The sequence below is a fragment of the Oenanthe melanoleuca genome, chromosome 4 (assembly GCF_029582105.1).
Source record: "Oenanthe melanoleuca isolate GR-GAL-2019-014 chromosome 4, OMel1.0, whole genome shotgun sequence".
NCBI lineage: Eukaryota > Metazoa > Chordata > Aves > Passeriformes > Muscicapidae > Oenanthe > Oenanthe melanoleuca.
In genome coordinates this window covers 61,737,320-61,763,468 of record NC_079337.1, presented here as the reverse complement: position 1 = coordinate 61,763,468, position 26,149 = coordinate 61,737,320, and the positions used below count along the sequence as shown (strand labels likewise).

The 26,149-nt window shown below is 43.7% G+C and overlaps 1 protein-coding gene across 3 annotated transcripts; it reads left to right on the top strand.

Moving 5' to 3' along the window:
- The first annotated feature begins 9,453 nt into the window (after nucleotides 1-9,453).
- Nucleotides 9,454-23,632, top strand: C4H4orf48 (chromosome 4 C4orf48 homolog). 3 transcript variants are annotated; one of them, XM_056489135.1, is made up of 5 exons: nucleotides 9,454-9,563; nucleotides 10,204-10,362; nucleotides 10,528-10,685; nucleotides 17,548-17,636; nucleotides 21,359-23,632. In XM_056489135.1, exons 2-5 carry the CDS (start codon nucleotides 10,238-10,240, stop codon nucleotides 21,371-21,373), a joined length of 387 nt encoding a protein of 128 aa, XP_056345110.1. In that variant the 5' UTR covers nucleotides 9,454-9,563; nucleotides 10,204-10,237; the 3' UTR covers nucleotides 21,374-23,632. The 3 variants fall into 3 exon arrangements, with proteins under 3 accessions (XP_056345110.1, XP_056345109.1, XP_056345111.1); XM_056489134.1 differs by lacking the exon at nucleotides 9,454-9,563 and having other exon boundaries at nucleotides 21,355-23,632; XM_056489136.1 differs by lacking the exon at nucleotides 9,454-9,563 and having other exon boundaries at nucleotides 10,224-10,433; nucleotides 21,355-23,632.
- Nucleotides 23,633-26,149: the final 2,517 nt, after the last annotated feature.

The window sequence follows — 26,149 nt, the reverse complement described above, 5'->3', positions numbered from 1 at the left end:
CAAGCCTGAAAATGTGATGTATTCCTATGAAAACCAACCTATCACTTCCTTATCACTTTAAAAATCTAAATAATTGAATTCATATTGGAATCCTTCAGTTCCCCATGACCAGAAAAGGCCTATTCCAGTCATCAAGCTAGGAATTCTGCCTACATCCTCAAAAGACATGGAACTATTTAATAGTTGAGGACTTCTTGGAACTGCCTTCTAGGGTATTTTGATTCTCATTTTTATTATTCAGCTGTGGCACAATTTAATGCAAACTGAGGATTTTAGGATGACTGCTTTCAGCCACATATATATTTCACATTTGACTATTTTAGTCTGTTTTGCTGCTTTGTGGGGCAAATATTCCTGTCCTGAAAATGCAATTCCTGTTGTTAACATTCCCACTGGAGACATTAATTTCCTTGAAAAACTCTCCTTTGTTTGCAGGCAAGATTGTTAGATGATGACTAAGCAGCTCCTAACTGTGTTGGAGGGGGAGGGATTCCCAAAAGCTTGGAGAGGAAATTCTCATTTAATTCCTCCTGCACATCTTGCCCTGCAGTTCTGCACAGGGGAAGCCTGTATATCATTTTATTGCACAAGAATATTGCTCAACAGCTTTCACACTTCATTTGGCCCTGGGTTGATCTACATGGTGTCTCAAAGCAAGCTGACTCTAGCACAGGTCCCAGACCCTTTTATGCAGGTATAGGCGGGATCTCCTTCCTTTCCCAGCACCAGCTGTGTTTGTAGCCTACTCTGCTGTGATGATCCCTCACTAGTTGTCAGGCAGGCTGCATGACAAGGGGCACAGACACTTCTGACAGGCTGGCTCCTACATACACCAGACCTGTTTACCCTCTCTGTGCTGGCTTTTGTGGCTGCTGGTCCCTCAGAGCAGGCTGCAGCTGGGGTAGTTGTTTTGGCAGTGAGAACCAGCTCTGGGCAATGTTTTCTGGGGATATCTGTGGTTCACCACTCAGCCAAAGAGCTGTATGTGATCATGAGCTGGGGAGAGGGGTCTTGTGCTGCTGGGAGAGGGCTGCTCCCACCACAATCACTGTTCTTTGTTGCTTTATAAACTGTCAGTGCTTATTTAGACTGTTTAAAGCACAGTAAGCTAGATGTGTCCCTGAAAATAAAAGGAAAGGCTTGAAAATGTTATTAAAGATATATAAGATGGTAAGCAGCCTTGGGGCTCAGCTCCAAGGATTTTGGCATGCTGTCAGCCTCCCTTATTCAAACCATGGCAAATGATGTCAGTGAGGTGGTGAGAAGGTGGTGATTGAGTCTCTTTTCAATGATTAGCAAAGTCTGATCAAATCTTTTCAGTTTTGCAGGACAGCTGAAACAATCAAAAGTGATACCTGATTTAATATAAAACCACAGGGCTGTGGTTTTTCCTGAGATTTATCATCTGGGGAAAAAAGCCTGAGCAGCAGATGGCTTTTCCTGCACTAAGAAGACAAGTGTGCAGAGCAGGATGCTTCAGCCCAGCTCTGCTCTAAGTGCCTTTAGCTCATGTGGGTCAATGGAAAACCCAGCTTTTAAAACACAGCCTTTAATCACATGGCAGGTCCATCTCATACAAAAATTGCAAGACAGGCAGATTAAGGATGGCTTTGATTGGCATTTAGAGCTGCTAGTCTTCATAATGTCTTTTTTTTTTTTATGTATAGCTGGTTACATCAGTAGGGATTAATTTGGTGAGTGGACTTCCCACAGCTACTGTGTCCCATGACAATAAAGGGGGAGTTTTCTCTTGGATCAGGCTGATTTTCAGATACAGCTTCAGCTCATGATGGACAAACTGAGGTGAAGATATGATATTAATGTCAAACATCTCTGCTGCATCATGCATCTACTGAAGCAACAAGTGTTCCAGAAAGCCAGGAAAAACCCAAGTGCTTGTGTGTGTGTGTGTGTGTGTGTGTGTGTGTGTGCTAGAGAGGGAGGATTCCCAAATCCCAAAGTAATTATTCCCAAAGTAAAATAAAATTTCTGACATGATTTGGGAGGGGTGGGGAGGGGAGTTAAGCCTGTAATGAACTTCCAAACTTATGGTCCAGTTTGTGCTGTTGAAATAAGATTGTAAGAAAGAAAATAACTTTCTCCATGCCACAGAAAGTAGTGCTATGTTGGTATACCAATTAATTCCACAAAAGCAAAATAATTTTGCAGAACAGTAAACAATAAATCTGATTTTTACCCCAAAATTCACCTCATGCCATTAGTTCCAGATTGTAGAATAAAAATAAAATGGACTTTTCTTTGGGAGCTGATTACTTTTACAATGCTGAAACTTGTTTTTGATGATGTTGTTCCTCCCTCTTATAGACAGAAACTCTGCTTCTTCAGGTGGAAAAGAGAAATCTGTGCGACTGTGTAGCTGCCAATCTACTGAACTGAATCCTGGAGACCCCTGAGGAGAGTCACCTGTCCAGCAGTTTTTAAAATGCAGCTGTATAAAATACAGCTTTATGGAGTTCATGTGGCAAGCATGTATGCCCCAATGTACTGATGAAATTGGGGGCCTGTGTCTGATGTATTTGTCTGTTCTGTATCTTTTAAAAACCCTCTTTTCTAGTCTGCTGGATTGCCAGTAAGGGCTCAATTCAGTAAATCTGTTACTTGATTTTAGAGGGGAGGGGGGGAAATGTAATCACTTTGATTTTTAAATCAGAATTTGCCAAGTGTAACCCACAAGATAATTTTGGAGAACAGTCCCCTAGAGACACATGCAGCTGGTTTTGTCTCTAATATCAACATTTGTCTGTGGCAACTTACCCAGTAACATAGAGACATGACATTGTGGTCTCTGTAGGCTTTGCCTGTGTATTAAAGATGATGAAGTCCTTTCTGTTTGTTGTCTGTGTTGTGACCACCTTCAGGCATGTTGTAGTTCTGTCAGCTGTGATGGGGTGTGTGTCATGAGGAGTTACATGTCTGCTGTTCTTGGACCAAAACAGTTTGTATCTCAGTGCTGAGCCTTCTGTTATCTTGCAGAAGAGTATTATTTTCTTTAATTGAAATGTTTAGTTTCTTCCTCACCTTCCCTGGACACCCCATTCTCAACCTAGTGAACTTCTGAGTAGCTTTATTTTAGCAGGTCAAATGGATAGAGTGAAAAGGAGAATCTGGGTGGGACTAGGCAGCCTGGGCAGTTCCAGCTGGACCAAATGCTGCCAGCAGCAATTGCTCAGCATCACATTGAAGGACAGCTCTGTACAGTGCCACGAAGTTTCTTTGTGAGACTGTGCCTAATTTAGCTTCAAGTGACACACAGTGATTAGGTCACACATATTTGGTCCATCCTGTGATGGACCAAACTCCAAATGTTTTGGTTTTCCCTCGTAGTTACCTTTCAAAACTGCTCCTTTTGTTTCAGGCATGGAGAAAGATCTTTGTAGGTGAAAGCTGAGATTGTTTCATCCTCACTTCTGCCCCTTTATTGTCAGATACTGTGTCCACTCACAAGTCTGAAATTGGCTGAGCACCGTGAGTAGGTGCTTGGAGTCTGTCTGATGTGATTTAGAGATGTTGGAATCAAATGATTCCAACATTGAGACCTGGCTTGGGAAGTGGATGGGACATCTGAAGGTAAAAGTCTCTTCAGCTGAGTTTGGAAGAAGGTTCCTTCCTGTGGCCTTGCTTCTGTAAATAAATTGGTGTGACTTTGCTGGAAGTGGCTGAGAGAGGAAACCCAACTAGAGCTCTGCCACTGCAGCTGTGGGTATGGTAACAGCAGCTGGGGGAGCAGAGGAACACCACAGGGCCCTGAGTTGCTTCTCTGGCAAGGAACTGGCAACTCTCCTACTATTCTTCATATCTTCACTTTTCTTTGAGAGTCTGAATCAGCTGGAAAGACTGCTGACTGGTGATGCAAGTTAGGCCCTTCCACAGAGTAAACAGGATGCAGGTTTCAAGGGAGAATAATGTTCAATTTCTTGTTTAGATGTGGAGGGATCTGAATATTCTCTGTGTATGCATTTATAGCTGCATTTAATGTTCATGCTCAGGAAAACAGCATGGTAGTCACATCTAATTGTTAGGTGTTTACTAAGAATTTATGTTTTTCTTTTAAAACTTTATTTTTACTCAATTTTAAAATTTTATTCCTAAAGTTCATTAAGTATTTGGCTATGCAAAAGCAACACAGGCAGAAAAAGCAGGCAACACAGACAGAAAAAGGAAGGAGTCCCTTCATTGGAATTTTTATGCAGTTAGGGAATTGTGTGAATTATTAGAGAAGAGGAAAACACAGCTTCTATTTAGTTTTAAGTGCTAAAAGCCTGTATAACATGACACTTTGATGTGCATAAGGATATTCATCTACGGGAATTTTCTACAAAATAGAAAGCGTAGGAGCTTTTCTTTATAAGAGGGTTTCATCTCATCCAAATTAATGGAAATATCTGCTAGCAGAAAGTACCTTTTAATACTAATCTGCACTAACTTTTGTTAAGTTAATTTAGGCAACCAATGCTGACAAAATCTGTTGTTTTGTGTGGCTTCTGCACTGAACGAGATGAAATTTAGCATCTTGCTTTGCATAAATCCCAACAGGCTTTAAAGAACACAGGCTTAGTGAGGTTCTATCTATCAATCTTTTGACTGCATCCTATAAAGATGACCATGCAGTTTCACCTGGAAACTTTTCAGCTTATTATGGGGTCTGGGGAGAGACACAAACTTGAGGACAAAGCCCAGAGTTACCAATGTTTGTGACTGTTTAAGCCCGGGCTTTCATGAAGCCACCTGCAGTGCTAAAACTTGTCTCTTCAAGTTCTGGGCATTGTGGGCTATTCTTTTTCCTCAGTTAAAGAGCAGAACTTCATCCATGCACTGAATTTGTTACACAAGGCTTCTTGCCTAAGTAGCTCTCTCATTGGTCCTGGACTATATATCCCCTGTAACACAGCATCCAGGCTCTGAACCGTGTCTGGTTTCAGCCAACAGCACTAAATATAACTATACACAACCCAGGCTTGCACTGAAGCAGGACCAGAACAATGTCTAAATGCCTTTTGACAGCTGGTATGTTGCACATTTGTTTTATAAACAGTTTTACACGTGGAAGGTTGAACCACGTCCTGGAAGTCAATAGCTTTCCTAAACTAGAATGAGATTTCTCCACCTGCCCTTTCTGTAAGCACAGACAGGCTGTGCAGAGAACTGCCTGTGACTTTACTCACTCTGGTTTTGGCAGCCATGGAATAACCTACCCAAATCCCAGCACCTAAAATATCAACTAGCAGTTTCTTCCCAAACACATAAATTCAAGAAAGGATTTTTGCACACAAGTCAAGCAAGTAAATAATGACATGCCTATGTCTTCCTAGACAGGGATGAGAGTGGCAGTAGCAAGGGAAATAGCTCAGCTTTGTCCCCAGTGGCACTTAGAACACACAATCCTTGCCTGTGCTGTAAATTGACCCCATGTCCAGCACAGTGGTGCATGCTGGATTTCCAGAAGTCTGGTGCAAACCTCATAAATAAACTAAGAAAACTGGTATTCTGCCAGTGGTTTTTACTTTTTCTTGGAAAGTCTGAACTGGCCTTCATTTCACAACAGCTTGACACAGCTCCTCCTGCATAGCTGAAAGTGTTCTAAGCTTTTGAAATTGTTTAAAGACGCTTGTGGCACTTTGCTTCTTGTTGATTTTCGGAGAGCTCATCAAGCCTGGTGCTTTCCCACATCTCACACTGTGGTGAAAGAGGCCTCTTGGAGTTGACTTGTTCCTGCACTGAAGGATCCTAGTGCCAGATTTCTACCACACTCCTTGTTTGCAGCCATATCCCTCTTCTGCAATGGACTCTGTTGGGACAGCTTCAGTGTCTCAAAGCCTCACAGTCTGACCAAGGTTCAGCCTGTGGTCAGACTCTTGAAGGGTTTTCCAGGAAGCTCCAAGACAGGGAACTTTTCAAGCAATGATGCCAAGAACAAATTGGGAGATTTTTCCACTCGCCAAACCTCTGACTTCATGTTTAAAGAAAATCCTGAGGCATCAAGCAAAGGTGAATCATTATCTCAGAGCATGGGGGACAAGGTAAGAATAAGGTGTTTTATTTTCAGTCCTTCTCAGGCCTGAGATGGCTGTCAGGAAAAAAAAAAGACAATACAATTTATTCTGTTTATGGGCTAAAATGTCAAATAATGCACCAGCCTCTCACTTCTCAATTCATTGGCAAGGTTGTGGTTTGCTTGTTTAAAGGCAGATTAAGAAACTGTGGACCCTGCCAACTGCCCTGCAGCCAAATGTCTCTGAATTGCCTTATCAGTGACCCATCCCAGAATGGGAATGTTCTGACATCACACTTGCTTGAACCAGAAACAACATTTCCTTTGCCCTGATAACCGAGGGAGGATAAATAATTACTCTGAATTTCAGATGCTGCACAAGGGCAATGAATTTCTCCCAGGGGTATCTGTGTTTGTGCTGGAATTACAACACAGAGAGCTGGAGTGACTGCCTGGGGAACAAAATTATTCTTAATCACAGAATTAGGAGAGACAGGAAGGGAAAGGTATCAATAAGAAATCACTCAGTTCTTCCCTTGTCTTTATGCAGGGCCACTATCCCAATGCCATTCCAAATGATATATAATTTATCTTGCAGGTTTAAATATTCCCCTGTTTCTGCAGGAAATCCACCCCAGTGCCATCCTCATTATTAATAAGTTTTCCAGGGGCTTTGGTTGTGCCTCCTGGATGCCATTTAAACCTATGGTTATTTCTGCTGCTGTTGGTTTCTCTGATAACTCCTGGTACAGCAGTGACCAAACCAGACACAGCACTGCAGCTCAGCCTTGTGCTGAAGGCAGCCTAAGCTCTTGCACTTCTTTTTTGTATGCCCCAGTATAATTGTATTTTTGGGGAAATGACAGAATTTTATAATTTCAGCTTGTGACTCCCTAACTTTACCATAGAAATGCCACTTATTAGGCTGTTCCCCATTCCAAATATGAGCTGTTGATTAATCCTGGTGAAGTGTAGCACCTTGTTCTCATTTTTATAAAGTTTCATTTGGTTTTTAGACCCTTTTTTCTAGCTTGTCTGCCTGATTTAGAATTCTAGCCCTCTCCCCCAGCATTGCTTATAACCTCCAGGCTCATGTTACCTCTTAAATAACCACATTGCTTGTTCATTATCCATTTTCTAATGAAATGCTGAATAACCCCTGAACTGAGTCTTTGCAGTCCTGATGTGATACATCCTCCCATGGGGACAGAGACCCACTGCTAACTCTCAGCAGTGACCCAGCCAGTTTTGCTGGCCTCAGAGAGGTTTCCTTACTTTGCTTCTGACAATATTGTGTGATACAGCAGTAGAGATTGCCCTGAAATTGGCAGTCCTTATCTGCATGGCCTGTTACCCTGTCACAGAAGGATACCAAACTAGTTTGACTTGATTCTTGACAAATAGTTCTTGTTTGTAATTCCAGTTACAAAATGTTGCTGGGATTATTGCTTCAAAAACATTCTCAGGGATGGATGGTAAATTGCATTGTGTGTCATTTTCCAGTTCTCTTGCTCATTTTAAACACAGCCACTGCACTTACCCTTTTCCAAGACTGGCATGTCACATCTTTCCTGAGCTCTCAGCAGTAATTGCCAATGGTGGTTGCTCTAGGTTCTTCTTTCAAGCTCCTGTGGTAGGTCTAGTGATAGCCTTGAGTAAAAAGAGAGCTCCAGGAGATCAAAACATAGAAAAGGGACTTATCACAAACCTACAAGCATCAGTAACCAAAGTAAATTTCTGCTAAATGTTTTTATCTAAAAGATACTCAGTGGTATTAGTTGTGTGAGCCTTCTGCTCACTAGCTCACCTTATTTTCATTGGTAGATAAGAGATGCTTAGTTCTGTATCACTTTTCAAGGCATCAACTTGATTAACTTTCCCCTTCTGCTGAACAGAGAATAAACTCTTCCCTTGGGTTTTGGCTTCCTTTTTTTACTCCTCTTGTGTTTAAAGGATGCATTCTTGCTGTTCTTCATGTTTCACACTGCTTGTATCTGGTTTTGTGTCTTGGCCTCTCTGGGGTTATGTCTGGGGTTGTTCTCCTGCCATTCTGTTGTTCTGTAGATACTAAATGGACTTTTGTGAACCTCTTGGAATTTTCTCATCTTCCAAAGCTAATTTAGTACTGGTATCCCTTAGCTATGGTGATAGCCAATAGTGAATGTAATAGCTAAGGGAGTTGTGCAAATATTTTCATGTGTCTCTCCTCTTCAGCTTTGTTGGAGGTGAGAAAATAGCTCAGATTTCTGGAACTATTCCATGCAGACTGGCTCCTGTTCTCTGTGAATTGAGAACCACATCTTGGACCACATGTTAGCAGGAGGAGTTGGAAATTTTTTTCATATTTCTTAAAGACCCTATCATTTGACACAAAAACTGGCCAGACTCTGTCAGTGTGATATCTGGGGGGAATAAAGCAAAACAAAGGACATTATTTTAAGTGTAGTAGTATAAATGGCACTGAAATCATGGCTTGTACCCCTTTAGGTGATGGATAGAGAATGTCCTACTGCAGATATCCCAATAGTTAGAATTTTAGAAAATACTACATTGATACCTTGAAAAAAAATATTAGAACAAACAGTGCTTTCTACCTTATCAAAAGTTATTGCACCGGTAGGTAATTCCTTCCTGTCCCTTTCTTGAAACTCATGTATGAAAAATAGGTTACAGCTATGGGACCACAATGAGGGTATGGGCAAGAAACTCATATGCCAGGGTGAGTGGAAATGTGGGAATTTTGGATTTTGTGCCAGAATTTCCATTTGATGTTATTTAAATCTGAAGATCAGGGCTAGGCTGTGTGACCAGCTCTAGCTGAGTGTATAGTTTAAGTTAAATAATGTTTGTTTATACCTGGCTCTTATGGAGCTGCTCCTTTAACAGGCTTGTGATGGGACAAACAATGCAAATCTGGTCCATCTCACATAACCTCACTTCAGGCATCCAGCATCAGAGCTTGGATTAGGAGTCTCAGCTTCTCATAAAGCCAGTAGAGACATTTTGTTGCATGTGTGTGCCCAGACTCACATCATGAAGATCCCAGTGGCTGAGACCTTCAGCTGGACCTTCCACACAAGGGAATTTGAGTTCCAGTTGCACAGTGAGCCAAAAATTTGGCAGTGTGTCATTCTTGTAGGAATTGCTTCCATAACTCTGGGCTGCCCTCTGCAAAATCCTCTCTTGCAAGAGAGGCACATCCACTTTGCCAGAAAGTCCTGAGAGGACATTTAAACTAACCTGATCCAAAAGCACATGCACTGAAGGCTGTAAGAGGTGATTCTGAAGAAGCCACAGGAACAAGTGAAATAGAAGCAGAGTGCAGTGCTGGTGAGAGTCCCCAGGGCTGAAGAAAGCCAAGGATAAACTGTGTCTATGTCTGGGATGACTGATACTCCACAGCCTGGCAGGGTGTTATTCTGTACAGACCAGGAGGGCTGGAGCTCTCCTTGGTGAGAGGAGATGGAGTGTCCTTCTGTGAGAGAACAACAAAGCCATGAACTGAACAGTTATGTTGCAAAATGAGCCTTTAATCCTGCCCTGGGGCAAGTAGGTAAATGTTAGAGCATCTCTCTCTCTCATTTCCAAAAGGTATCACCTCCCCTGTCTGAATGCTTGGTTTCAGCCAGCTGCTTACACAGATTCCCTGACCAGGAAGCTTCCTGCTTTAACTCTGCCAGGACACAACCTATTTGCAGATGGGCTGATCCCAGATCAAAAGTTGAGCTTGAAGAGAGCAACTTTTGCAGTGTGTAGTTTTTGGCTGGGCTCTTATCATGGTTGCCCTAATGTGATGCTGTGCAGGATGTTTTCATGGTTGGTTCATGTGCCAGGGGTGCTGTTGGCCACAAGGTCTCATAGTTAAACCAAGACCACAATGGATTATTCCCCAAAGTACAGGGTACCATCATAAACTTCACTTATCCAAGCAAACTTCTGGGTTTTCCTCTGATTTGATATCTCACATAATGAAATATCACTTTAAGTGAGTTACAGCTGAAGCAAGGGATGGGAGCTGTGTATTTCAGCGCTGGAAATACAGCAGATCCTTCAGGAATAACAGCAACAAGCACAAAAATTACCCAAGACTCTGTCATGTGGATGGGAGAGGGCATGGCTTTGGGAGCAGAGGAGTACAGCAGTGACCATTCATCACACTGTGGTCCCTTTAAATCATCTTCTCCACTTGGCAGCTCCAGTTTTTCCATGTTGCTATAGCAAATCTCCATGGCAATGACCCTCACCAGGGAAGGGGGTGCAGGAGGGGCGCATGCTCGGAGTGGCTGCTGGAGCTCTGCCTGCTCACCACAGCTGCTCCAAGGCTCTGGCACACAGGAGAGGAGGAGGATCAGGTACTGGGCAAGCTGGTCCTTGGGGTGCACCCCGAGCCCAGGGCATGGCAGGGGGATGAACACCGAGTGCTGTGCGTGGCTGTGCTTATCATGTCTCCTCCACCTCTTTGTGAGGAGTGTGCAGGGAGAAAACTGCTGATTTTTCACTGCTTCTCCTCCTTCCAGGCAGGGAAGACAGCTTGAATTATTGATGGGAGCAATGGCGCTGCCCCTCGTCCGGAGCGAGATGCGTGCGGGGATCCTGCTGCTCTCGGTGCTCAGCCTGCTCAGCACCAACCTCGTGGGGGCTGGCCAGGACTCTGGGAGTGTCATTCCTGCAGAAAGTAGGTACCTGCTGCACCCTGCCCTGCCTGCATCCTTCCACTGCACCCCCAGCAGGGGCTGGCCAGGACTCTGGAGTGTCATTCCTGCAGAAAGTAGGTACCTGCTCACCCTGTCCTGCCTGCATCCCCAGCAGAGGCTGGCCAGGACTCTGGGAGTGTCATTCCTGCAGAAAATAGGTAAAAGTAGGTACAAGCAGGTACCTGCTGCACCCTGCCCTGCCTGCACCCCCAGCAGCCACACTGCACTCGGTCAGGGGAACTTGGTGTTGCCAGGTTAACGAGGGAGGAATGATGAGTTTGTGCCATGTCAGCAAAGCACATGAAAACAGTCATAGAAACAGCAAGTGAGCAAAGGATTTGTAGTTACTTAGGAAAAAAAAGGCTAACTGCATACTCTTAATTGTCATTTGAATTTGTACTCCAGCTCTTTGTTTGTAGGTCTTTTAGATCTGCTTCTTGAGAGTTTTGTTTTGCTAGGTAGTTTTAATTGATATGCACAAATTTGTCACAATACATATGATGTCCTTACTAGTTTGAGTATTGTTAGAAGAAAATGTGTGTGTATTCCTGCTGGGGCATTGCATCTTGCTTATTTTAGTATTTGGTTGGAACAATAGGTCAAGTTCAACTTTCTTGTAGCTAGTACAAATCAACATAGGGGATGTTTACCCAAACAGTGCATTTGTAAAGCAAATATAAATTTCTGAAATCCTGCAAACCTAAAAAATAAATATGACACCATGGAGCTCTTCAGTTTGGATCACAGCTCTGTATGAGCTTCCTCTGTCATTCTGAATAAGTCTCTAAACTTTCTCAGCTCTAAAATGAGGTGACAGTTCAAAGTTATTAGAGGATGGAGTCAATGTTCTCAGGGTGTTTTGGTGACAGCAAGAGAGAAGTAGCCACTCATTAGAGACATAAAATGTCCTCTGGGAAAAAATAACCAGAGAAAGATAATTGCATAAAAACAAATCTCTAGTTCTTAGTCATGCTTACTTTGTATCACAGCCCTCTTTTTATATGACTATCAAAATATTTAATACAAGGTCTGATTTTGTCACTGCATTTTATTCTCAATTAATTCCATTAAATGGAATTAACGGAACTTAGATATTGAATTTTCTTCTTTTTTCATTCTCTTCTTCTTCTTCTTTTTTTTTTGTTTTTATTAGGGCTAATTTTGGTTTGTTCTAAACCAGACCTCACTGCTATTTTGTGTGTCTGTTTCCTAGGAATTCATTAATTCTAATAAGTTTTGTGGTGAGTAGTCCATTTTATCTCCTCAAAGAGAAAATTTGGCTTGGAAAATAAATTGTGTGTACCCTTTGTGTGTCTGTGTTAGCAGAGGCAAGTCAACACATTTGGGAAAATGTACACAGTGGTTTCTTGTTCTACTTGTGTAAAGTCCCATTTGAACTGTAGAACAAAACTCTTGGCCAGGGTTTCTAACCCAAGTCTCAGAATTATAAAATTATAAGAAGGTTGGGAAGGGCTCTTTAGAGCTCATCTAGTCCAACCCTCTGCCATGGGCAGGGGCATCTTCAACTTGATCAGGTTGCTCAGAGTCAAGTTCAACCTGACCTTGAACATTTCCTGGGATGGGGCATCCACCACCTCTCTGGGAAGCCTATGCCAGTGCCTCACCACTCTCACAGTAAGAAACTCCTTCCTTAACTAATTTAAATTCACCCTCTTTAATTTCAAAACCATTACCCCTTGACCTATCACAACAGGCCTTGCAAAAAAGTCTGTCCCATCCTTCTTACAGTATCAAGGAGTCTATTTACCATCTTATTACCATCCTCTAGCCAGGCTGGGAGTCCCTTGAACACACTTTGAGGAAGATTCCTTGTCTTGTCTCCCTCCTGAACGTAAGAGTGTGGAATGAAGAGAGGTCAGAGTGTTTCTGTGGCAGTGCTCCTGCAGAGACACACTGCCCCACCCCAAGGAACAGAGGCTGTGAGCATTGCCAGAAAAGCATAATGCTATTTCTGTCTGAGACCAGGCCAGGAGCAAGGCTGTCAGCTGATCATGAATTCTAAATTGCTTTGGGCTGCTGCAGGGACTCAGTTTTAAAGCTACAAGGGACTCCTGATGCTCCTCACTTGTTGGGAGAGTGCTGCATAGCTGCTCAGTGCTCCAGAGACTTTCCTTTGCCTCTTATGGCTCTTCCTGAAGGTTAATCTGTGAAACTCTTCCCTTAGGACATTGTGGATGTTAAATGTTTGCATGAGATTGCAGAAGTGATTGGTTAAATTAAAGGGAAACTAAATCCCAGAAAGGGCTGTTAGATGCAGTGGCATTTCTTCTGGCTCAGAAGCTGCCTCAGCAAATTCCTGAGACCTGGGAGGGTCTTTGGGAATGCATCCCTCCAAACTTGCCCTGGTCTTATGCTCTTCCAAGGCACCCACTGCTGGCCATGCAGGTCTCATCTCTAACAGTGCCCAGGGATGCACGCTGGCATGGGGACAGCACTGTACCAGTAACCTCTGGGATGGACCCTGGCACACTTGTGCCCATGGTAGGAGGCCAGCTGTCTGTCTGGAACACAGAGCTGACTGTTCCTGAGTGGAGCTATCCCCTGCTCTCAAGGCCTGAGAATGCTCCCAGGCTTTCTATATTCCTCAAGAGATGCAGATTGTGGGAGACTGGACACTGGGTTGGGCACTCACTTTGATGTGATCTAGTTCAGACACTCCTGGATCTTTTCCCTCTTGATGCTCCACTGGCTACATCTCATCAAGGAGCTGATCCCCATGGCCCTGACCCATTTAGAGGGCACTGCCCCTGCAACACCTTCCCTACTGCTGGCACTTTAGTCCTTTCTGTCCAGGCAAGCTGCTGGCAGTGGGACCCTGGATGAGCAGAGGTGAAGGGGTCCCTAGTGATGTTATTAACAGGATATAGGATGGACATGGACTGTATTTAGTGTCCTCCTGCAGGGTAGAGCAGTGTGGTGCTCGATGCTTTTCTCTGCCCCCAGGGCTGTACATGGCACTGGCAGCAGCCCTTAGCAGGAACATTCCCACATGGGCCCACAGTGCCTCTCTCCCAGCTGGTGGGAGGAATGTGTCCCTGCTGCAGCACCGGGAGCAGGACAGGGGCAGAATGCTCCGTACAAGTGTGGGAGGTGCAGGAGTCACAGGAGAGGAGCATGAGAGTGAGTCACAGATCTGTTCAGCATTGCAGAGATCCTGTCCTGTGTGTGGCACTGAGATCTGCCTGGGGCACCATCCCCTGCTTTCTGCCAGTCACACAGCCAGGCACAGCTTTCTGTGAATAATTCTAATTAGCAATGATTAATTGTGTCCTTACACTGTATTCACAGCACACAGCATATGCAAAAGACTGTTCAAGTTTGAAGTGTTGCTACTAATACTTACAGATTATTTTCTTTAAAGTTCTCTCCAATCTGCTAGAAAAAAATAAGTTATTTCCTCAACTTCCTATTGCATTTATAACCCAGATCACCCACTGTGAAAAGCTAAAATATGGAATCTGAAGACAAAAGCTGGTCAGTCAGTTTTCATTAGCCAAGGTGCATGAAATACGAAGAATAAACACCAAGTGTATGCAAGGGAAATTAAATTAGACTTACACAGTGCTTTCAGTTCCAGTTCTTCACCAAGAAGAGGCCAAGAAACATATTTTTTCTCTTCCCTTACTTCTCCCAAGACACACAAAGACACATACAGTCTTTGTGCTGACAGGACCCATTTAAAGAGTTATAGCTGACTCTTGATAATTCTCATTATGTTAATCCACAGACCTGTTAAGTCTCCCTATGAATGATAGTCTGTTTCCAGCTGTCAGCAAGGAATTAATAGCACTCTGATATACTTTGCTATGAGGTGACTTAAGATTTGGTTTCATGACTGCTTTAAGCTGATGTAAGCCTGTGCTGCTCCTGCCCTTCTCCTCTCAATAACCTGGCCTCCTCTCCTTGCACTATTTCTTGTTCTGTCCCCAGAACCTGGGCATTCAGGATCTGCTCAGGGGGTAAAATCAGTGACCCAGCTGATGGAGGAGCTGCATTGTCACTCCTGCTGTGAGCAAGTGGAAGTGTGAGATGCCATAGCCAAGGACAGAAAGCACAGTGGATCTGCTCCTATTGGCAATAGCACATATTTAGATTTGTTTGGCAAAACAGATGCTTAGACATATTTCTGTTGGGGAAATGTCCATGGGCACCTTGCTGAAAATACTGTGGGCATGAAGAGACATCAAATCCATCTAGATAGCCAGCTCAGCAGCTCAGCTCTTCATTCTGGAAAGCAGACCAAGGCAGAAAGTGATGGAGAACATCAGAGTCATAAGTGGGGCAAAGTTGATGATTATTTAATAACCATCTCTTCCACTGCAAAATCTAAAGGCAGGAAATGAAAGCAGCAGATGTCAACTTCAGAGCAGACAGGAATGCTATTTTGTTCACTCAGTGAATAGCTGAGATGTGAAACTCATTGCCACAGGATGTTGAGATGACAAAAGTTTACATGGATTCAGGAAGCAACAGAGCAAATTAATGTGAGAAAAATTCATGGAGGGCTTATCAGATGTAGAAACAGCAGCCAGATGCAGGATATCCTCCAGCCTCATGGTAGGATAGAAGAACATTGCTAGACACTTATTCTTACACCTTCCTCAAGTATCTGCCATGGGCTGCTGGCTCCCAGCAGGCAGGGATGCTGACCTGACCCAGAGACAGCAGTGCCTGGACAAAGACCCTCCACCACAGAGACAGCCCAAGAAATGACATTAAAGAGTGAATACCCTGCTGTGTGGTGAAACTGGCTGTGTGTGCACCCTGACTTTGGAGGGCAGAGCTGTGTCAGGAGCTTTGCAGGTGCTGGTTCAGGACACCCAGAGCTGCACAGGCAGCTGTGCTCTGTGCCACCACCCTTCTCCCCCAGAAGGGGCTTTGATGCCAGGGCAGCTGCTTTCCAGGGCTGGCAGAAGTGAAATAACCACTTGGCATGGTTGTGCCATTCCTGTCCACACAGGAGCACTTGGCTGTCATAAACACCAGTGAATGATCCCACACAACCATCCCATCTCAGCTTTCAAAAAGGCCTGGATAGACTTCCTGTGTGACAAGCAGTGACAGATTATGGAACTCATGGTTCTCCTCAAATGGGCTTTCTCCCCACTGCAGAAGCAGGAGACAGTAATTTATCACCTGAATGGTTTGTTTTTTGGTTTTTTTTGGGGTTTTTTTTGGTTTTTTTTGGTTGGTTTTTTTTTGTTTTTGTTTTTGTTTTTTGTTTTTTGTTTGTTTTGTTTTGTTTTGTTTTGTTTTTTGGTGGCTATTTGGAGTTGTTGTTTATTTGTGGATTTATTTTTGACTTTATTTGTTTTGTTTTATTTTGTTTTCTCTTTGAGGTTCTGATTTTGAGAACACTTTGGTGCTTGTCAGCACTTCAGGGCATGCAGCACCTCCCCGAGGTGGAGCCAGGGCAGGATGTTTCTGAGCAGACCAGAGCAAGGGGAGGGAGCAGGGCATGACACCAGGTGAATGATGGATCTGCTGCCAGCAGTCTGAGCATGCAGGTTCTTTCTAAGGGGTCTATTGCATGATCTGAAGTGGAAACAAATTACTGAAATACTGAAAGCAGGAGGGGGTTGAGTGTCTTTAAAGTGTGCTCAAAACCATCCTGTCACTACTGCTGTGCCTGGAGGGGCAGAGTCCTTGTGAGCAATGCTTTTCTGACAGAGGTGAGGACTTTGCATCTCCTCACAGCTTGGGAATTAAATCCCTAGCTTGATCCCAAATCTTCCTGAGATGTCACTTGCATGGAGGGGAGATGGAGAAGGACAGGTGGGAGAGAAACTCCCCCTGAATAGATCAAAACCCTGAGAGGCTTGCTGAGGCTGCTCCCCTCCTTCAGGAAGAGCTCAGGAGGCAGTGCTGGCAGCAGGGTGCAGGCACAGATGGGTGCTGCAGTGCTGCTCAGCAGGTCCCTGGCTCCAGACAGCTCCAGACAGCTCCAGACAGCTCCAGACAGCTCCCAGCCATCTCAGCAGCAGCTCTGCACCCTCTTTCCTTTGGCACAGCAGCACAGGTGGCTGCCTGTGGACAAGGATTTCGGCACTCCCCCCAGCATGGGGCTCTGGGATCAGTGTGAAATGTTGTCTTTCCCCATTCTCCCTGCATCTCCTCCAGTCTGTGATTTCTTCTTCTGAAAACTCACACATCATTAACTTCAAACAGAGACTGGTGCAGGGTGAGTCCTGGCAGAGCAGAAATGCCCAGGTTCAAAAGTGAGCCCTTTTAATTGTTGTCAAGTCCCCTCCTCCTCCACTCTCTGCCTTTTCCCTGCCCTGCTCCTCTGTGCACACACACTGGCAGCAGCTGCAGAGCCAGTGGGATGCTTTGCATTCCTGGCAGAGAAAAAATACAGCAGCAGGTGAAAGGAAGCAAGTACAGATCTGGCAGTGTCCCTTGCCAAGCTGCTCTGTAAGAGCCCCTGTAAAAACAGACCTGCCTGTCTGGTTCCTGAACCACTGCAAACTGCTATTTTCAGTGTATCTGTTGAGAATTAACCCATGTCTGAGAAGGGGTAAGGATTTCAGTTTTAAGGATTAAGGATTTTCAGTTTTCAAGGCTGGGGGCTGAAGCAGCAGGCAGAGTCAAGTCTGGGCCATGTTCAGAAAAGCACACACAGAAAAGTACTCAGTGTTTTTTGCTGATCATCTCACATTTGCACAAAGATAGATACAGGGCAGCCCTAAATTTGCACACAGGCAGGTGTGGGTGCCTGGTAAGATGGAGTTTCTCCTGGCAAGGTCTCTGAGTATTCCTCCTCTGGAGTGCTAAACTCCAAATTCCCTGCTGTGCCGGTGATGCCCTGTCCTGTCTCCGCAGGCCGTCCCTGTGTTGACTGCCACGCGTTCGAGTTCATGCAGAGGGCGTTGCAGGACCTGCGGAAGACAGCCTACAGCCTGGACACTCGGGTACGTGCTCCTGCAGGAGGGCTCCCTGCCTCTATCTCCCAGCAGCCAGCTTTGCCTGTCTGGGCACAGCAGACATGACATCTCTGCTGACTCACTCCCATCCCAGCAAATCGGTTTATGCCAAGCACAGATTATTTTTCAAAGTCTGCAGAGGTTCTCTAATGATCATCTAGTCTGACTTCTTGCATAACAGCCTAAGGAATTACCTCAGACAGTCCCTGCAGCAAAAGGAGAAGGAAAGAAGATGTACAAAGGAGAGGAAAACAAGACAGATGATTTACTCTCTGCCTCACAACATTGCTTCCAAGCTGTTCACTGGGCAGGAATGAGCAGGGGAGAGAGGAGGTGGCAGGCAGGGCTGGCAGAGGAAAGGGAAGCACACACACACACCCCTTGCTCATGGATTGATACTTCATGAAAAAGGGAGAGACACATTTTTTCTTGCATTTATCACAGCACACAGGGGATTCTGCCACTTCATGTGCCAGTCTCCAGAGATCTCAGTGAACAAAACAAGGGTGTGTTAAATGCCCTGGTTTTAGTAATTCATTCATGTGTGGGTTTGTAAATATGTGCAAACTGGCTGGGGTGGGATTTACCACAGTGGTTCTGCTGCTGTCTGAAGTTTGCAAGAGGCAAGAGGTGTCTCCCCTCTAATAAAGCCCCTCCATGCATGCCTTGTTCTACCTCTCCTCCCTTTGAGCAGAGCCATCTCTCTTGGCAGGTGAGAAGGGCTCCTTGCTCCTCTACAGTCACACTCAGCTCAAATTGTCATTCCCAGCAAAGCCAACCAAAGGACATAAATCAATTATGTGTCTCAAACCATAAGGCAATTATGTAGCTTTGCTTTTGGTTTCTTGTGACCTTGGTCAGCCGTGTCAGGCCCTACACAATAAAGCTGGCTTTAAAGTGACTTCAGCTTTCTTGAGCTATCAATAGCAAACTGATTAGGACAAAGTTCTGAGCGTGGGTTACATTCCAAAAGTTTCCCATGCACTGGAGTAATAATAAATAACTCTTAAGTGGTAAAGTGTCAGTAGAGGGGCTTTACCTCCAGCAGCTGTGCTGGGCTCTTCTGGTGCACAGCAGAGTTCCACCTGTTTGGATTAGAGTCAGCTGGAATGTTTTGTACCTACACATGACATGTCAAGACCAGGTGCAATTGCAGCTGTGCTGGTTCTTATACTGTCAACAGGCTTTACATGGGAAGTTAATTTTATTATTATTTTTTTTAATGCAATGGAGGCAGCACAATTCCTTAATCCCACCCACAGAGATGTTCAGATGTGTCTGTGAGGTCTGTTCTGTCTGGAGAGTGGACTGAGGTGCAGCACACCAGAGAGCAGAGCTGTCTTGGAAGAGCTGAGGCAGAGTATAAAGGGAGAAGCCACAAGATGAATTTCTGTTTCTGGACAGGCCTGACATGCCAAGGCACTGAGACAGCTCCCAGTGTTACAGAGCAAGGGGCATAGGAACAGTGCATCACAAAACCAAACAGAACCAGTTGTTTATAAGATCACCCACTCTTAGACAAATGAGCTTAATACTTAAATAAAGGCTATGTTAGTGTACACCTTTCCCAGCCTTTGGATTGATACTCCAAAGGGCTTCCTATCAGAGCTGCTTTGGTTAAACACAAATTATTGAGTGATGCAGAGATACTAAAGTGGAATACAGCAGCCAAGGCTCTACAAATGGCACACTGTGGCCTTCTATACTCTGAAAGGTAGAGCTTCCACATCCTTACTCCACTGCTGATGCTTGGCTCATGTTGACCAGCTGTAATTTCTCAAGTCTGTTCAAAGAAGTTGAACATTGAACAACTCCTGAGTCTTGGAAATTGTTGCTACAAAGGCAAACACCATGCAGGATTGCTCCTGCATATCAGGGACTTTCTAAGCCGGTGCCATCAAGGCCACAATTAATTTTTGTAATTGATACTTCTCTTCCAGTCTTTCAGTTTGCAATTGAGTGCTCCCAGAGCTGCTCTTCCTGCCCGTAAATAGTCCTGAGCGACGCCCAGGCAGAGCTGGTGGTAGCAGTGACAGCTTGTTGGCATTACTGTGAAATCCAATAAGCCTGTTTGATGTTAAGATGATTCTATGATTTCTCCTGGGCTCCCAACAATGGGAGCATTCACTCATCCAAGATTTCATTGTGCAAGCAGGGAGCAGTGTTTAACAGAGCCTGCCATTGCACTAAGCTGATAAGTGAAAGCAGCAAGGAATGTGAACAAGCCCTCTTTAATGCAAAGGTGCATGTCAAAAGTTTGAGTTGGGAGGATATAGGGCTGGGGAGGGAGGGAAAGCTGTTCTGAAGCTGCCTGCCCTGCACAAGCTTGCAGTCTGAGAACAAGAAATGAGTAACAGAGAGTGAGCACTGCTGGGACAAGAGGCACTGCTGCCCAAACAAGGCAGGAGGGGAGCAGGACCCACACAGGAGCCCAGCTACTCCTCTGGAAACTGCCTTTGTTCATTAGCCCTTTGCTGTGCCTGATGTACGAGGCATGATGAGGAGGCATCAGGTCAGAGGAACACCAGCAGGCTGAAGACCTTGTTGTTTCACAGAGCTTTGAGATAATTTCTTAACAAGTGAGTTTCAATCTGTAATGAGTTTTTGCAGTGCAGATGTGAAACTCATTCACAGTGAATATAAACCCACTAAATTCTTTTTTTTCTCTGCTCAAGAAACTCTTCAAAGCCAGTCTGCAAACTGCTTGAGGGACCGCAGACCACGGGGTGGAAACCACAAGATATGCTCAGGAAGGATTTTCTCTTCAGTCACAATTCACTTGCTGATGTGAATTCCTTGCACCAACAATTTTGAGTCTCATGAGAAATTCTGAAACAATGGTGCCATGCAAAAGATTCAACCTTTATTTTTCCAAAAGAAAAAGAAAAGTGTGACAAGAATCCACAAAATATTTAAGTTATTTGATCACAATTAAATAAATGATACTTGAATATCTTTAAAGACCTAAAATTAATTTCCCCCCCACCCCATATACAGAGGAAAAAAAGCTTGGAAATGCTTTCCCACTAAGATGCTCCAAATACAACAACAAGTAATTTTAAATTATGTCTATTGGGAATGGTTTTTAAGCTTTTGCACAAGTGATAATAAAGCCACTGTCAGTAATTTAACTCAGATTGAAATAGGAACCACACACTCAGACTTAGATCTGCCTGAAAGATTATGAGTTTCAGACAACAGGGTTAGACTGACAGCTGGATTCAGCTCAGAGTTGTTCTAGAGAAGCAGCAGTGTAACTGAGAGCACAACTGGCTCCTCAGCACTTGCTATCTCGTGCAATTAAATCATACAGGACTGAAGGCATGGTCAGCAGGAAGCCATCAATCACCATGGAGGAATTAAGAGCAGTGCAGTTGAGAGTGGAATTTGTCACAGCCCTTATAAAGGACACCTTAACAATTTTGACAGCCTACTCCCTAGAAGTTAACTGTGAAAATGAAAACATTCAAACTATAAAAATACTCTCCCTGCATCTCAGTCCTGAATGTACTAATTTCATCACTTTTTCTGTATGAAAACCAGCACTAATAACTATGATTTTTCACTCAGCAGAGCACCATGGCTACAGCTGTGCAGAGGGATTAGATCTAATCAATTATATACTCTTTTAAAGCAATATATTCAGTTCTTTGATTTCATGATTTTTTGTCTGGGTTTTTTTGTTTTGTTTTGTTTTTTTTTTCAGACAGAAACCCTCCTCCTGACAGCAGAAAAGAGAGGCCTGTGTGATTGCTTTCGTGCAATACACTGAGATGAGCACCTGGATTTGGCCAATGGACATTTATTAATTTTTAAAATGCTCTTCAGTAAATTACAGGAAGACACAGAGTGCAAGTTGTGCCCCACCATAAGGAAAAGCATTTTTATCATAACAGGTATAGCTCAGTTAGATTTTTTTTTTTGCTTTGTTATGGTTTATCATTACTCTATGTGATATTGCATTTGCTGAAATGTCAAGAGAAGAAACAGTGCCAAAGTCTTGCTTATGGGTTTTATGCAAGGATAGCATCCTGCTTTTTTGGTATTTCAAGACAAAGATTATCCTTGGACTCTCAAGCCAACCTCTTGGCTTATGTGAATTGCCATAGATCTGTGAAAGTCAGTGAAGTCAATTTTTTAAAATGTATTTATAGAAGAATAACATGAAAAGGAAGCTACTTTGCCATGATGTATAGATAAACATTTACAAACAAGCAGATTTGGCATTATATAGAAATTAATAGTTATCACTAACTGCTTGGGAGTCCAAGGAAGGGATTTGTTCCCCAATTGTATCAATAGTCCAGTACACAGCAAGCACAGTAATCTGTCTCACAATTTTAGTTTCTTCAGAGCCACACAGTAGCTGTGATCTTTTTTTGGGGAGATTTATTAACTATCTAATGTGATCAGTAACATTTGTAATCACATGAATACTGCCTGGCAGTTGAAGTGATTGCATCTGCCAAAATCTTCTGGAGAAGTGTCTTTCATTAAGCAAATCACATGCTGGATGGAACCACTCAAACTGGCCTCTACAGAGAGTTCTGGCAGAGAGCCACACCAGCCTGCCTGCCCAGGAGTCTCTTGTAAACTGTACTTTGGGAAATACTTAAATTCTACCCAAATGGTCCTTAGCTCTTGCATGGACTCTGCACTCCATCAGGGTGGGTTGTAGTGCTGGTGTTATTCAAATTCCTGCTGCAGTGTGAGACAAGAAAGAACAAAACTATTTAAGCAGTGTAGTAGTAGACAAGATTGTGCCTTGTTACTCTTTAAAATAAAGAGAATAGCAAATCCTTTCTCATTGTTTGCATTCTTTCCTTTATTTTGGGAAGGAGAACAGAAAATGGCCCCAGTGGAAAATTCCTGTTGATAATAATAAGTTTTTCTTTGGGCTTAAAACATCACCCCCAAAGTAGAGATTTGTGTATCAGTTCAAGCATCTATGTACAGGCTAGAAACTTTTATACAAACAAGAACATTGGAGCAGGATCAACAAAAAAGTGGTTTTCAAAGTAATTTTACTAATTCTTAGCAGTCTGTCTGTATTTCCATAAGTAGCTATGTTTTTGATATTTTGCTCTCAGCTTACTCAGTAAGTTAGGATGCAAGCTGTCTGTATGTTTCCAAACTGCTTCTCTCCCATTTTTTCTCCACCATCAAACATGGTGAAATAGGGAACTTGGATCCACTGCTGACTTATAATTTCATGTGCAGTCATACTCAGTAACACAAAGGAGAGTGTTGCCATGTATTTTGCCAAAGTTGTTGAAAGGTGTGTGGTTCTCAGCAAGGAAAAGCTTCCTTGCACCTGCATTTCACATAAGAAATCTGCTTTGTCCTTTGTAGCATTCCAGCAGACCCCTCTGTAGGTCCTTGGGACCTGTTTTGTGTACAAGAGAAGCAGCATGACACAGCAGCAGCTCCCTTCTGATACATCACCCTGCACCAGTCAATAGAGCAGTAGAGGTTTTCCTCATAGACCAAATTTTATTGTACAAAGAAAACAGTAGGATTAGCACAGCTTCCTTGCAAAACACCAGCCTTTGGCTTCTTTGCTCCTACTTATATTTGGACCAAAGTAATGCACAGCTTTTGAGCCAGCTTTTTGCAGGAGAGTCCCAGCACTGAGCCTGTGAATTTTCCAGCACAGCTCCCCTTTTCAGGGGGCAGCATGTCTATGGTTTGGTATTGCTATTGTGCATGCTTATTCTGCAGGTGCCCTAAAGAATCTTGCAAAGTCCTGTTACAAGAACTGGGGTCTTTTTCTCATGTTTTCATTTAGAAAAATGGTTGCTCACAGTTGGGTTTTGATATACACAGCTTGTTACAACAGAAAGGTGGAATGAATGACAAGTGGATGTTGTCTGACTCCCAAAGGGATCAGAGTGACACTGCAACTTTATGGCTGTAACAGAGTGATTATTCTCTACTTCTCTTTGTCTGTAATACAACACAATAAAAGGGCAAGATGCATTATAGCATTTGGTGTGCTTCATTTCTGATTTGACAAACTGATGGTGCTTATTCATTAATTGATGTCTGTTCTTTAATTAGGTAGAAAATACACAGAGAAGAAATGCTATTTTTAATACAAAAATAAAAATACCTTGAATTTGGGCTAAATGTATTAATATACTCTTATTTGCTGAAGTAGAATATTCAACTCACTTATTTTAAATAAAGGTACAGCATGTATTTTGTGAGCTTCTTTGAGGACCCCTTACTCAATACTTGGTGCTTTTGATAAAGTTCCTTATAATTGCAGGATGGCATGAAGAAAAAAATGGAGCTAGATAGTTTTAATTTATTTTTGCTCAAGAAGTTAATTTAAATTCAGAACCCCTTGAGTCTCCACTTATTAGAAGAAACCACACATTTTGCAGAAGGATTTAATTGCAGGAGTGCTTTAAGCAGAAAGTTTTTTCTCCCACCCAACATTCTCAGTGCTTTTTTTGCTGCAGAGCCAAGGCAGTTCTCGTGACCTTTTGAAGCCAAGCTGTGTCTTTTCTTCTCTTGGTGCAGTGCTGCTGCTGCTAGCCCTGGGCACATGGCACTTGTACACAGGGTGGAATGCAGGTAGTAGCCTGTGAAATTCACAGCCAAGTCCTCCCTGGAAGAGAAATGGTCAGTGTGCTGCTGTCTCTGGGCAGGCAAGGTGACAGAGAAATCCTGGTCATGATCCCCACATCTCCAGAGCTTCTCATACCTGAGCCAGTGCCTTCTTTGGGTGTAATTCTGTGTACATTCTAAGTCAGTTTTGAACTGAGTCTCAGAACAACTCTCCGAAGACATGTCTGGATTTAATTCTGGAAACAGGAACACAGTTTACCTTGTTTGTAGTGTAGAATCCTGTTGGGCAACATCAAAGCTCAGTAGTATTATTGCTGGCTGAATCTAGCTGGTGAATGGACTCTCTGCAATACTCTGAAAATCCTGTGGAATACCCTCTCCAGATGAAAACCTCATATTTAGAAACCAGTTGTGTCTCTGTACCCAGAACTAGTCTGTAGGTAACTCCTGGGTGATCTGAGCATCCGATATACATCCCCCATATTAGAGAAATAGAGTGTGGAAGTAGTTCCTTTAAGAGTGACCATGTGGTTTCTGTGCCCTCCTCTGCAGCTGCCCCAGGCTGGAACACAAAGACAGGAGCTCCTCCTGCAGCACTGGGACTGGTGGTGTGCACACAGATCTCACCCTGATGAGACAAAGCACTTGCTGGGCTGGAGGAGGCTAACAGGAATCCCAGCTGAGTTCAAAGTTCAGTTCAAAGCAGAAAGGCTCTGAAGTTGCTGAGCCTTTTATGAGGCAGAGAAGCATAAAGGATGTTTTCCCTTTGGAACTGGCACAAGGCAGGAAATTTGCCCTTGCCCCTCTTGGCCTGCAGATAGAGACCCCCTTACCTAAAACAATATTCTGTTCAGTCCTTCCCTGGACAGAGAAAGAAGAGGAGAGCAAATGTGGAGGGGAAAAGGCACCTGCCCTCTGCAGCCTGGCTGAGTTCCTGGCAAATCAGGGCTCCTGGCAGAGGAGCCAGAGCTGCAGCCTCCCAGGGATTTGTGTGCTGAGTGTGGTGACCAGGGGCTGGCTGAGGCAGCGCTGCAAAGTGTCACAGCAGTGGTGGAGGCAGGATTTGAAAAGGGGAGCCCAGAGATGTTGGGTGCACTGGTGCAAAGGAAGGGATCATTCTCCACACTCTCATCAAGCACAGCATGTGAAATTTCCAAACTTTCCAGAACCTGCTTTTGAGAGCTGTGCAAAGAAATGCAGATGGAAGAGGTGATTGTGAATAGTCCCTGTGCTCCTCAGCTGAAGCTGTGCAGAAGGTGGGACAGGCTGTGTGCTGTGCTTGTTCCCAAAGAAGATATGGAAGAGACAGAAACATCTTTTGCAAACTAGTACTTGCTGATTTACAGATTAAAGGGAAATTAATTTGCAGGTGCTTTTACCATCTAAGGAGAAAGGAAACACTCACTTAAAGAGTGTTCTTTGCAGCAAACACTAAATAGAAGTGGAAAACTAATATTAATTTCAAATTTATATGTGTGTGTGTATGTGCAATAGGTATAAAATATTTAGCCTCACTTTTGCTGTATTAAACATTTTGAATAAATAATTTCTGGCTGCAGTGGATGAAGCAGATGGGTCTGCTAAAATTCTGAAAAGTCACTGAGATTTTCCAATGTCTGATTCTGTTTCTGCCTTGAACAGGCCTTGGGGTTCTGTTCAGAACATGAACCTCCACATAGGCAAAGGAAGGAATTAATTTTACCCCATATGCTCATGATAATTTGTTGACTGCTGAAGAAGGATCCCACAATAGAGGGGCCTTTGGTCCAATGTGGACAAGCTTCTGTGCTCTTGCTGTGCATTCTATGCATTTGGCTGGAAACAAATTGAAGTTATTAACTTGCTGGATTCCAGAGGGGAGGAATGAAAAACACCAGGAGGCTCTTAAAAAATCATTTAATCATTCTCATGATTCTGAAGGAGAC